The following is a 13,897-nucleotide window of genomic DNA, read 5'->3' as shown; positions in this document are numbered from 1 at the left end:
CTCATCAGCATCCCAAACCAATGAGCTAGTTTGCAAGTGCTACAGGTAAGTGATGGTGCCCTCCAGGCTAATGAGTGAGTCTTTCCTCCACCCCGCCCACCTAGCTGCTAGGTGGGAGGAGAACAATAGCCAATGTTCTGTGTGTGAGCTGAGCTGGAAGCAGACTGGAAACCGGGGACACAGAGACAGGCTTGATCCAAAGCTGCAACTAATGGGGAAGAAAGTTCTTCTGGTGTGTTAATGCTGCCAGCCCCTTGACCTCGTGCTCATGTTGTATATATGTATCAATAAAGCCATCTATTCTAAAGGGATCACAGCTTTCGCTGACCTTCATTCCAATGAAACTAAACCCTGGGTTTTAATTAAAGCCTGGAACCCCTGGTCCCATACCGCTTGGATATTGGGGTGGTGTACAACACTCAGCAATGGGACATGAGTGGTGCTGTGGGTTGAACCACAGAGCCTAGGACTTGCTGATCAGAAGGTTGGCGGTTCAAATCCCCGCGTCGGGGTGAGCTCCCGTTGCTCGGTCCCTGCTCCTGCCAACCTAGCAGTTCGAAAGCACGTCAAAGTGCAAGTAGATAAATAGGTACCGCTCAGGCGGGAAGGTAAATGGCGTTTCCGTGAGCTGCTCTGGTTCGCCAGAAGCGGCTTAGTCATGCTGGCCACATGACCCGGAAGCTGTACGCCGGCTCCTTCGGCCAACAAAGCGAGATGAGCGCCACAACCCCAGAGTCAGTCACGACTGGACCTAATGGTCAGGGGTCCCTTTACCTTTACCTTTACAACATTCAGCATCTTGGAGCTAATCCTGCACTTATTTTGCATAGCTCATGCTTAATCTGAGTGCCATGCTTTTATCTATCTGCCCTGCCCCATCCCAGCTATAGCCTGAGCCATTGACACATTTCCCTATTTGTATCAGAATTTGGCCCCAATTTGGGATATCCATCAAAAATGTGCTTAACTTCTTCACCTAACCAAGCCATGGCAAGAACAAAAATTTCGCCGTTGTGTTGTCACACAGTGCTGTGGAGCTGGTGTGCAGAGGCGTCTCCTTCCACCCTTCTGACAGAGAAAGGCTGCTGGAGACTTTGGTGCACTCAAAGATACAGAGACGCTTGCCTCTATCAGAAGGAGACATATTTTGCTGTGGCTTCCACAGCGTCTGTGATGCAACATCCAAGGTATTGATGAAACTTTGTTTTCAGGACCACATTCAAATGGTGTGGGAAGACAAAGGCTGTAAGGTGAAACTTGTAGAAAGGTTTTAAAAAAGGAAGCACCTGATAGCAGAACTGCTCATATGACTTAGGTTCAGAAGCACATTTACTGCTCCCTCCCACGGTCCAACAAAGACCCTCTCTCTGAGGACACACCTTACCTTCCAAGCACATTCTATCCCTCAAACAATTCTGGGGACTGCAGTTTGCTAAGGGTTGCTGGGAATCGTAACTCTGTGATGGGTTAACTACAGCGCCCATAATTCTTTGAGGGACAGAACATGCTTCAAATGTGCATTAAAGGTATAGTGTGTGAGCAACCTTAGTGTTCACAGCTGGAGAGTGTTCCTCTCCCCAACCCCATCTGCTTGTCTTCTTACTTATAACCACTCAAAGGGCAGGGGGTGGCACCAGTGGAGGACTTTGGGCCCTCAAATTTCAGCAGTGCCCTGTGCAACGCTAAAATTAAACACCCTCTGCCTCTTGCACTCCATTCTACAGCATTGTTGTGGTGTCCACTGCAGCACAGATCCTGGAGAAAGATGGAGATAAAACTAGAATTATCTGCCTCCACCTATCGTTGACTCTGGCACCACCTACTGTTGGCCTTCCATTCTACCGGGGCAAAATGGGCATCAACACCACTTGCTGCTGACCTAACTGCAGCACGGGGCAACCAGCCTGCCTTTGCATGAGTACTTGATTCAACAAGACCGCCAGTCACTTGTTCTGATACCTGTGGCTTCCCTCCACCCTCACCCCAGCATGTCTGTTTGTGAAACACTACAATGTAGATTACTCTGTAAGACGCCTGTGTTTCACTGCAGGAAGGTGGACCAGATAATCTTCACTCATGTTTCAGCCAACCATCCTTTGTTTCCAATCTTCTGATATAGTCTATCCCTTTGGGCCGCTCCTACCCTGGTTTGTGTTTTGGAGGGTGGTTGTGTATGTGTTGCCCCATAATGCAACTCAAGCATTAAAAACATAACAATAGCAACAAAAGCCAACAAAACAAACTCAAAAGTATTGATAATGAAATATACTTGGAGTCGAGAGTGGATTTCATGCTCTTTATTCAGCTCATAGTGGTGAGGAGGAATGGAAGTTCCCCCAGAATGTCTGCCTTATATACATTATTTATACAATGGGTCCCACGTGATTGGCAAATTCCAGGATTCTCCTGTAGGCCAATCAGGTTGCGGATTCACTTCCATCTGGAGCTGGATTAGGTGGCTCCTGTGGACCAATCAGACTGCTGCATTCTGGATCCTATTGTTCTAAGACCAATAAGACTGCTGCATTCTGAATCCTATTGTTCTAGGACCAATCAGACTGCTGCATTCTGGATCCTATTGTTCTAGGACCAATCAGACGGCTGCATTCTGAATCCTATTGTTCTAGGACTAATCAGACTGCTGCCTTTTGGATCCTATTCAACTCAGTACATAACAGGTAAACTGTGGTTCGTTATCTATATTCCAGAGCCAGATTTGATCCCTGTTTAGGACAGCTGCATATTCCTGCATTGCAGGGGGTTGGACTAGATGTTCCTCAGGGTCCCTTCCAAGCCTACGATTCTGTGATTCTATGAAATGCAACCCTTGGGGTGAAAAATGTTCCAGACCCGTCACTTAAAGAGAAGGCTTTAAGGGAGTTGCTTGTCAATGTCCTATCAGAACTCTTGTGAGTCTGCAGGGTGGGAGTTCCAGGAACTCCCTTGCGGAGCTGTGGGGTGGTTGGGTTTTTTTGTGTGGCATTCGCCTATACAAGCCGCATTTTGCCAATGATAAGAGCAGCTACAGCTGACAGTACGAGAGCGATCACTTATTCCACAGAGCACATCTGGGAAAGCTGGAATCTACTCTTCCCACCAAATCCTGTTCAAAATGCGTGAAATTGTGCACGTTCAGATTGGCCAGTGTGGAAACCAAATTGGATCGAAGGTAGGAAACTGGTTTTTAATAACATTTCTAAGAGACAAGGCAATGCTGCCTTTAATAACTGGATCTAAAGTGAATTTGGACAAAGCTGAATCGGGATGCTACTGAAATGCCCTCCTTGGGCAAACTTGGTTAAAATAAAATCAAGCCTGAAGCATGTAAGATATATCTGTCACCTCCTCATACTGCAAATAGCCACCAGATAGCCAGCCATTTCATCTAGTGGCATATCAATGAGTTCAAACAAGAAACATAGGTTTTACAGCACAATTTAATACGCTAAAGATCCACAAAGATTCAGTGGTGTTCATTCCTTTCCTTGTACATATATTTAGGATAACAGCCTTTGTGAAAGAACCTGATGTTTTAAAGTTTATATTTCTGTTGTCCACAAACAATTTTACTTGGCAGAAGGGCATTGTGTGGAAGGTGAGTTGGAGAAATACTTTGTGTTGTTAATGTTTCCAGGAAGCGGTCCAGAAAACCTTGTTATGTAAATTACATAAGTAAATATGTAAGATGTCAGTAAGATGAGCAGCCAAAGGTCTGGCGGCACTTTCGTTTCAAATATTATATACCCTGAGGAACCTTGTTGTAACTACAGCTGGTGGGAAATGGCAGCGTAGGATTGCACACAGAGGCTGCAGTCTTAAGAATTCTCAATGGAGTAGCAAACAGAGGATTTACATGAAGGGTCTTTCATTCAGTAGTTAGTAGCCATGACAGCTAAATGCAACCTCCACACGGTCAGAGGGAGTGTATACCATGTTTGTGTAGGGGACAAACAACGGGGCTAGTCTACCATGACATGCTGGGAGGTTTTGCTCTGTCCCAGCGAGGCTATTTACATGCATGTAAATGGAAGCATTCTAAACACAAATGGATTGTGAACAAAATACAAGAGGCATTTAAAAGGCCGGTGGCTACACAGGAGGAGGGTGTGCCCGCATGCATGACGCCTGCTGTTCCAGATAAAGAGACAGCCGGGCTGGATGTGGGGAGTGGGGAAGCTAGATAGATGTCTCCTGTTATTCTGGTTTTGTGTGTTGCTTCCAGTTAAAAGTCTGCCTGGTTGCTGCCACATAAGGATTCTGGGTTGCAGGACTGGCTCACGTGTCATGCTCTCCCTACAAGGATATCTCCTGGTGTAGGAAGAAAATGTGGGACACTACCATCACCTGGGAAGACCTTTCCCATGTTGTTGTTGTTGTTTAGTCATTTAGTTGTGTCCGACTCTTCGTGACCCCATGGACCAGAACACGCCAGGCACTTGTGTCTTCCACTGCCTCCCGCAGTTTAGTCAAACTCATGCTGGTAGCTTCGAGAACACTATCCAAGCATCTCGTCCTCTGTCTTCCCCTTCTCCTTGTGCCCTCCATCTTTCCCAACACCAGGGTCTTCTCAAGGGAGTCTTCTCTTCTCATGAGGTGGCCAAAGTACTGGAGCCTCAGCTTCAGGATCTGTCCTTCCAGTGAGCACTCAGGGCTGATTTCCTTCAGAATGGATAGGTTTGATCTTCTTGCAGTCCATGGGACTCTCAAGAGTCTCCTCCAGCACCATAATTCAAAAGCATCCATTCTTCGGCGATCAGCCTTCTTTTTGGTCCAGCTCTCACTTCCATACATCACTACTGGGAAAACCATAGCTTTAATTATACGGACCTTTGTTGGCAAGGTGATGTCTTTGCTTTTTAAGATGCTGTCTAGGTTTGTCATTGCTTTTTCTCCCAAGAAGCAGGCGTCTTTTAATTTCATGGCTGCTGTCACCATCTGCAGTGATCATGGAGCCCAAGAAAGTAAAATCTCTCACTTCCTCCATTTCTTCCCCATCTATTTGTCAGGAGGTGATGGGACCATCTTATTTGATTAGGTGGGATTTTTTTTGGCCAATTGTGGCACGTGCAGGCTACACCAGAGTTTACACCTGTCTAGAAAGAATGTCATCTGTGTGCTGGGCCAGGAAAAGTTTCAGGAAAGGGCTACCAAGACGACCAAGGGGCTAGAGCATCAGGGAGATTTTAGACTTCAGAAAAAGTGAGTAAAAGGAGACATGCTATAGGTGTTCAAAAGAATGCATGGTGAATAGTTACATATTACGTGCAGAACTTTATGGACTTAATAGATAAGGTAAAGGACCTCTGGATGGTTAAGTCTAGTCAAATTCTACTATGGGGTGTGGCACTCATCTCCACTTTCAGGCCGAGGGAGCCAAAGTTTGTTTGCAAACAGCTTTCCGGGTCATAGGAGCCAACTCCTAGGGGCCATGGGGGCATCAGCCCCCACAGTAAAATATTTGAGTGGGCTGGGCCTCCACAAAGTTGATGGGCATTCCCATTCAAATGGTGTGTGTGCATTGCATCATGTGATCAATTATGTGGGGCGGGGCTTACCTGGGCCCCCACAATATTTTATTAAAGTTGGCACCCCTGTTCCGGGTCATGTGGCCAGCATGATTAAACCACACGTGGCACAATGGGATACCAGAGGGGATGGAAATGCTGTTTACCTTCCCAAGCTTATTATCCTCTTGTGGTAACACAGAGGCAGGCATTTTCGAAGGTGGCACCAGTATTGCGGAAATATGATAGAGTCCATAGCTGTCAACTTTTCCCTTTTCTTGCGAGGAATCCTATTCGGAATAAGGGAATTTTCCATTAAAAAGGGGAAACGTTGACAGCTATGATAGAGTCCCATCAGTATTGTTATTGCATGTGATTACTATTCTCTGTTTTTTACCTTCCTCTTTCAGTTCTGGGAAGTCATAAGCGATGAGCATGGAATTGATACCACGGGAAACTACCGCGGAGACTCACCACTGCAGCAGGAAAGAATTAATGTTTATTTCAATGAAGCATATTGTAAGTACATATGTTGTTGATAACTGGGTGGGGAAATTAGATTACAAGAGCAAAAGCAGCGGATGAAAATAGAAAAAGCCTTGTCATCTCTCACTGCCACTGTCTCTTAACCATTTATAAAGACTGTTGGCTAGGCTGCAGTATTTACTATCAGATACTGCATAAGAAACATGCATATGAGAAATGGTTTGTTCAAGGAAAAATAAAATAGGTATCAAAGGAGCATTCCTGGATGCCAAGATCCAAGCTGGGGCAAGTACACTTTGGTGAGAGAACCCCAGCAAAGATTGAAAACCACAAAAGATTTAGAAAAGTAAAACGTTGAAATATAGGCTGTTAGACCTTTAAAATATGCCCTTCTAGGTTCCTTCCAAAGTTCCCCTCTCCCCCAGCATAGAAAAAGACCACAGGTTTGGGAAGTTAAAAATAGTTTACTTACCAACTCTCCAAATGTGCTTTTCCATACAGCATTCAGAAAAAGTTGTTCAGGCGGTGAAACTTGACTTACTTAGGCTGGTGAAAGTTCCTAAATGATTGGACTAGGAACTCAAGAGTGGCTTTGAAGAGCCATGCGGTCTGAGCTGCAGCACCCAGCTCAGACCTCCTCACAATTTACCTTCTCTGGTAGAGTGAGATACAACAACTACCTTATTTACCTTCCTCCCAAAGTGAGGGGGAGTGACCTAGCTAAGCCTAGCAGGACAGTTTACTCTATGGCATTAACTCCTTCATGCATTAAATAGCCTTAAGCATGTTGGTTATATGAGGCTGCTTATAAGATGCAAAAGAGGTTAGTGCTGCAATCCTATCATCATTTTCCTAGGTAGATACTTCTGAGTAGATACTTACAGGATTGCACTCTACATGACATTTCTATTCATCTGGGGTTGTAACCTGGACACATTTACTCAGGAGTAAACACCATTGAACAAAGCAAGATTTCCTTCTGAAGTCCAATACTGGTGAAAGGACAGTGTCTTCTAGTGCACTTGAGGGCAGCAGCCCAGTGTAGGGGGTACAGGGCACGCCATGAGGCACTCACAGTTCTGTTCCTTGCCTGTACCTCAGCATCTGCCACCTGAGCTGCCTCATGGTAGGGATGATGAGGGTTGTACTCTGGCAATATATTCAAGGACACAGGTTTTTCACTTCTGTGCTATAGTGTTCTAAATGAAATATGTACACCAAAGAAATGATTTGTGAAGGAAATACATGCAGAAGATACTACTTGCCTCAGTCATGACCCTCAACTTCCCCCCTTTTTTGCTGTAGCCCACAAGTATGTTCCTCGTGCTATCTTGGTGGACTTGGAGCCTGGAACGATGGACAGCGTGAGGTCCAGCAAAATAGGCCCACTCTTTCGACCAGATAACTTTATTCATGGTATGTGTGCCGCATTAATAATATGGATATAATTTAATAGATGATGGTCTCATAAGAAATAAAGTTGTTGTCTATCAAATGGGGCCTCTGAGGAGCTAGCCTCTCTATTCATTGCTTCAGAACACTTAAGAAGCCACTTGTATTTATAATAAAATATTTATAGGTCTCATGATTACAGGGGAAAATCCTAAAAGATTTGGGATGATTTTTTAAAAAACAAAATGTTTAAATTGCAGAAGAGTTCTGGAGAAGTGGGATGTCTTCATTGACCACATCTTGTTCACATAAGAATCAAGGATTGCTTCAGCTTCCAAATAGTTAGCAATAACCACTTTGCACACTCATTCTAAAGCTTCTTCTAGAAAGACAATTTGGGGTTTGCGGTTGCACATTTTGTCAGTGTTTAGCATAAGTTTTGAAACCCTTGATAACATGAAGGCAAGCCTAGATCTGAATTTCCTGAAGATTTCTAAACTAGAATATTCCCCCCCCTCAAATATATAATCTAGCAGCCCAATCCTATGCATGTTTTCTCTATATAAAAAGAGAGAGATTACGCAGTACAGTACATGTCAGCCTTTCTGCATGTTGCAAACACAAGCTTTTTCTCAGCACATTTAGGGCAGAGGGACGCCAGCCTCTTGGGGCCTGTTGGCCACATTGAGAATTTTAAGATAACAGGGTGGGCACCAGTCTCAACAAAATGGCTGCAATGTGAAAACGGCATATTATAAAATGGTTGCCACAAGAAAAGAGACAGTGAATGCAAAAACAGAAGGTTTGAAACAAGAGTATAACAAGCCAAACATGTTTGAGGATCCTCCTTTTCCAAACGAAACAAAACAAAACAAAACAAAACAAAACAAAACAAAACAAAACAAAACAAAACAAAACAAAACAAAACAAAACAATCAATCAATCTTTATTATGGTCCAGACACCAACAAATCGTTACAAAGCAATACACAATTCATACAGCCTACCTCCAGGTTAAACAAGCATTTTGTCCAGAATATAGGGATCATTGGTTCTTGCAACCACCGATAAAAACTTTGCCACTGCTAATGTTCTAGCATTTGTCCGGTCTTCCAATAGGAACCTGACATAGTGAGCCTCTGATTTTCCCGGGAAAGGTACCAGCAAGGGTAATATCAGTTCAGCCCTGGCTTGCTCATATTTTGCACAGTGCAACAAAATATGTTTTATGGAATCGATGTCTTGAGCACATGAGCAAAGTCTGTCCTGGTAGGGAACTCCTCTCAACCTGCCATCCAACACTGCTGAAGGAAAGACGTTTAGTCTGGGCTTTGGTGAAAAGCCTTCGATAGTTTGGTACTGTCAGGTTTTTAATGTAAGATGTTAACTTAAAGACATGCCCATATTGTACTCCTACTGCCAGCGGACTACAGACTGCGTGTGATCGAGATCGCAAGTCGCTGTGTGCATTATCCCATAATCTTTGCTTTAACATCTTTTGGGTGCCTTCATAACCCACTACAACAACAAAACAGAACAAAATTCTGGCACGATTAAGTTTGTAGTGGAGTATCTGCGAAGTTATGCAGAACAATAACATAATACCACAGCCTCCACTCTTAGCTCCATTGAAGACTATTATCCCTTCGCTTTATATTTAGATCTAGTCATGTCCACTTTTAAACTAAAAATGTGCTCGGTGTTTCAGCAGCATTTTCAGCCCTTTCCGTTGTTTCTAGGAAATTCTGGCGCCGGGAACAACTGGGCAAAAGGCCATTACACTGAAGGGGCCGAATTGATTGAAAGCGTGATGGACGTCGTGAGGAACGAGTGTGAGGGCTGTGACTGCCTGCAGGGCTTTCAGCTGACCCATTCCCTTGGTGGCGGGACTGGGTCTGGAATGGGCACCCTTCTGATCAACAAGATCAAAGAAGAATACCCTGACAGGATCATGAACACCTTCAGCGTAGTACCATCCCCCAAGGTTTCGGACACTGTCGTTGAGCCATACAACACTATATTATCCATCCACCAGCTGATAGAGAACACGGACGAAACCTTCTGCATCGATAATGAAGCCCTCTACGACATATGCTTTAGGACGCTGAAGCTTCCCTCGCCGGCCTATGGGGACCTCAACCACCTGGTGTCCCTCACCATGAGTGGCGTCACCACCTCCCTCCGCTTCCCTGGCCAGCTCAATGCAGACTTGAGGAAGCTGGCCGTCAACATGGTGCCTTTCCCTCGGCTCCATTTCTTCATGCCAGGCTTTGCACCACTTACGTCCCGGGGCAGCCAGCAGTACAGAGCCCTCTCCGTCCCAGAGCTCACCCAACAAATGTTTGATGCAAGGAACATGATGGCAGCCTGTGACCCGCGTCACGGCCGCTACTTGACGGTGGCCTGCATCTTCCGAGGCCAGATGTCTACCAGGGAGGTGGATGAGCAGCTGCTGGCCGTGCAGACGAAGCACAGCAGCCAGTTTGTGGAGTGGATCCCCAACAATGTCAAGGTGGCCGTGTGCGACATTCCGCCCCGTGGCCTCAAGATGGCGGCCACCTTCATAGGGAACAACACAGCCATACAAGAGATCTTCAAGAGGCTGTCCGAGCAGTTCTCAGCCATGTTCAGGAGGAAAGCATTTCTGCACTGGTATACCGGGGAAGGCATGGATGAGATGGAATTTTCTGAAGCTGAAAGCAACACTAATGACTTGGTGTCGGAGTATCAGCAATATCAAGATGCCACAGCCGATGTAGAAGAATATGTGGAGGTGGAAGCAGAGGCAGAGGCAAGCCAGGAAGAAGAAGAAGAAGAAAAGGAAGCTTCTTAAAAATAAGAGTGATGATTGAAAGGAATGCTGATTATTACCGTCAATGAGGTGGCTGGACTTACCTATGTTTCTAAAATAACTTTTTAGTCTACTGAATGCAGGAGCAGCCATTTTTGTGCATTTAACCAAAGCATACACAGCCACATTGTTGGCTGCAATCTCTCTTTCTCTCTGATAAAACCCCCCTACTGAAAGCCACTGCTATTTTCTAGAAAATATGGTGCTGGAGCTCACCTTGTTCTCTTATAATGGTAATGGCACCCACCTGAGAGGTGCCGGAACTGAGTTCCGGTGAGTTCCAGCTGAAAAAAAAAGCCCTGCTAAAATCTGTTTAAATTAAGTATTTCTTCTGAATTAGTGCATCTAATGCAAATAAGACATTTTAGACTAGTGGGAAAAATTATACCAGCATGCTTCTTCAAAGGACATATCCCAGGGCTTCAGTTGATGGAAGATTACAAAAGATGGCACGGTGACCAACAGCAGCAAAGTAGTTAAGGACAGACAAAAGGCTTCAATTCCCCTCTGGTCAGATGCAACCATTCATGGTCCTGGAGGAAGTTGCACACCTCTGTCTGCATCATAGACACATCAAGCTAGTTTAATGGAGCCTGGATGAGTACCCTGATGATGTTCGGCACATACATCTTGCAGGATCAGGGTGACTGTATTTTTTGCCTTTCTTGTGTGAGCATCCTCTTATGCACATTTGTCAGGTGGGTTTGTTAATTACCAAGGAAGGTATTCAAATTGACATGGCTGTTTCTATCATACTTCATTATTCTGACCAGCGTATGTTCTTACTGGGCATATTTCTACACCAGTGAACTTCAGTACAACAGCATTCTTACACACCTTGTAATGGGCAGCCAAAGGGATGTGTCCTGAGCCCCACAGCAGCACAATGCAGAATGGTATTTGATTCCAAGGAACAAAAATAGCAGCTCCTTAGCTGACTTGCACTTTAGGTGGTATTACAGCTATGTTAATTGGACAGCTGTTTTTAAATTTCACTGAGAGTCAGGCCTCCAATCTATAATATGAGGAAGTATGCAAAGGGATGAAATTTCTGATGAAACTAGAAAGGTACACCAAGTAGTCCAGCATTCTTTGTTTGTTAACCAACTAAACTTATTTATATTTATGTATAAAACATTTCTTTACTGCCTTTTGACTCTAAAAAAAAAGAGCCTCAAAGGCTGTTTACAATCATCAATAGCAGGCATAGGCAAACCCAGCCCTCTAGATTTTTTGGGACAACTCCCATCATCCCTAGCTAACAGGACTAGTGGTCAGGAGTGGTCAGGGATGATGGGAGTTGTAGTCCCAAAACATCTAGAGGGCAGTTTGCCTATGCCTGATCAATAGACTCAGCTCCTATTAATTTCTCCACCCAAGCTATTGGCTATTGCCATGTTGTGATCAGTTAATTTAATGTGCTCTGTACTGTGTAAAGAAACACGTCTGTCTACCCTAACTCCAACCACTAATATTAATGTAGGATTAATATGGCTTCATTCTGCCACTGAAATCAAAGAATGAATTACTTCCATGGGATCAAGATTGGCTTACCCTGTAAATGGCAAACAGATATCCATTTGAACTAGGTGCATAAGTGGTTTAAGAAGTAGTTAGCCTGCATGCATCTTAATTATACTTAAATATTAACAGAACATCTATTATTGTAATAGGTTTTAAATAGCTATATCTTTGCTTATTCTTAAATGTACCCTTGCTAGCTAAGAATCCTATTATACCTGTAAGATTTGAAACACGTTTATAGCGCACTCCAGATACCATTTTATGAATCTGATGAAGGCTGCAGTCCTATGCATTTTTACGTTAGGAGTAAGCTCTACTGAACACACATGGGGACTTACCTCTGAGTAAGAGTGACATGGCTGCAGGGAGCAAGTGTATATAAACTTGTGTATGGAAGAAAAGCCAGAAAATGCAAGGAGCAATAGGCTATCCCATTTCCACCGAGAACACACATGCGCATACGGAAGTCAACAGGGCTGTTCCTGTATCACATTCAACAAGTCAACAATCCACAGACAAAAATAGTTGGCGCCGCATACTCATACAAATATTCACACTCAGTGAGTGGTCTGTGTTCACAATGGCTGAGCTGTTACAAACCACAAAGTGCAGTCTCTCACAAACACAAGTACATGTGTAGAGTCAGCCTATACCTGAGTTCACTGTAGCATGTGAACAAGCCAACTGTACCTTAGAATGAATTGCAGTATTAACACACATGGAAAGACAATAGTTCTCTGTAGTAAAAGATTCTCCTGCAATTTTTCTGTTAGCCTTAAAGATGCCACTGAACTTGCTTTGCTTTTTGCAAAGACTAAACAGTTACCGGTAACTCTTCTGAAATCATTCCTAGTAACGAACCTACATTTATTTAGAAAGTCCCTATGGCATAAACAGCAGCACTGAATAAAGCTTTGCTACCACCCATTCTATTCTTTCCCAGGAGACATTCAGAGGGTACCAGCTAGACTTTCAGTCACTCCACATTATGAAGGATCTTTATTTCACAGTCTCATTGCTTTGGGGCTGTAAAGTCGAGTATTTACAAAGGATTGTTTTGAGCTTTTTGTGCAAATTTCTATTGAATGCTTATGCAAAATGTCTAATTTCTTTATTTAACTGGTTTTACTAATGGGGGGTGGGGAGATGTAGAGCTGCGAGCATTTTCTCCAGTGTGAAAGAGAATATTTAACTCAGCTGTCATTTTACACACCATATAATTTTACTATATATCTATTTGTTCACTGCAAGTACTATGCAATACCAAGTAAAAAGTGAGCTGAAACTTGCATTTTTATCCAATTTCAACGTTCTATGCAAAGGGGAATAACTCCTTTCACTTTTTGTGTTTGTAACCTAAAAATGCAATTATCAATTCCTTGTGTTTAAGTTTACTGAGCAGGCCTTAAACAGTTGTTCACTTGGCTAGCTAGGAAAGTTTGTGTCAGTTGGAAGAGAAATTTTATTCCACTTTACCTCCAAGGAGTTCAGGGTGGCAAACATGCTGTTTCCCTTCCACTATTGTGTCCTCACAACTAGCCTATGAGGTAGGTTAGTCAGAGATTATGAACAGACCATGCAGTGAACTTCAGTGTTGAGCAGGGTTTGAATTTGGGATTCCTTAGTGACAATGATCAGTGAAGGAACTTGAGGATAAAGCTGATGGTGCTCAAGGCTTCTGCTTGTTTTTCAGCAAAGAAAAGCTACTTGATGCTCTAGTAAAGAGATAACTTCTGTAGCTTGTGCATTGCCTTGTTCCAAATGCCTTTTTATTCACATTTGATCAGCAGTTCATTTAGCAATCAGCCAGTTTAAAAGAGCATTTACAGTGAAATTCTACACATACATACTCAGAAGTCCCAATGAGTTCAATGGAATTTATTTCCAGCTGTGTTAGAACTGCAGCCTTAATTATGTCAGCACAAGATAAAATTCTGGGCAATGACACAAGGCACTGCATACCTGGAGGCTCACAGATTTATTTTCAAAGTATAGGCAATCATTCTTTCCAGAAAAAAACCACTTTATTATTAGTTTATTTTGCTTTTGACACTGATTTGTATTTTGTTACTTTAGGTTGTTAAAGACCAAATTCATTGAGAATTCACTATAACCTAGTAAAACCCAACTGTAGGTAAAAA

At 43.6% G+C, this 13,897-nt stretch overlaps 1 protein-coding gene and 1 long non-coding RNA gene across 3 annotated transcripts in view; one reads left to right on the top strand and one right to left on the bottom strand.

Annotated features, from left to right (window-relative positions):
• LOC308480333 overlaps nt 1-771 on the bottom strand; it is a 15,686-nt gene extending 14,915 nt beyond the window's left edge. Inside the window, exon 1 of the long non-coding RNA XR_013988051.1 lies at nt 456-771. This is a non-coding gene — a long non-coding RNA (uncharacterized lncRNA). The remainder of the gene's footprint in view (nt 1-455) is intronic.
• TUBB1 (tubulin beta 1 class VI) overlaps nt 1-13,897 on the top strand; it is a 17,428-nt gene extending 3,531 nt beyond the window's left edge. Inside the window, exons 1-4 of one of the 2 annotated variants that reach the window (XM_081011392.1) lie at nt 2,916-3,169; nt 5,915-6,023; nt 7,296-7,406; nt 9,121-13,897. In XM_081011392.1, the coding sequence (XP_080867518.1) occupies nt 3,113-3,169; nt 5,915-6,023; nt 7,296-7,406; nt 9,121-10,214 (1,371 nt within the window). In that variant the 5' untranslated portion in view covers nt 2,916-3,112 and the 3' untranslated portion in view covers nt 10,215-13,897. Of the gene's footprint in view, nt 1-2,915; nt 3,170-5,914; nt 6,024-7,295; nt 7,407-9,120 lie in introns of those variants that run through there. The other variant, XM_081011393.1, reaches the window with a different exon arrangement.

The sequence above is a fragment of the Podarcis pityusensis genome, assembly GCF_964106645.2.
Source record: "Podarcis pityusensis genome assembly, chromosome: 6".
NCBI lineage: Eukaryota > Metazoa > Chordata > Lepidosauria > Squamata > Lacertidae > Podarcis > Podarcis pityusensis.
Note: the sequence above shows the minus strand (reverse complement) of the source record. Positions and strands in the feature narration are given on the sequence as shown.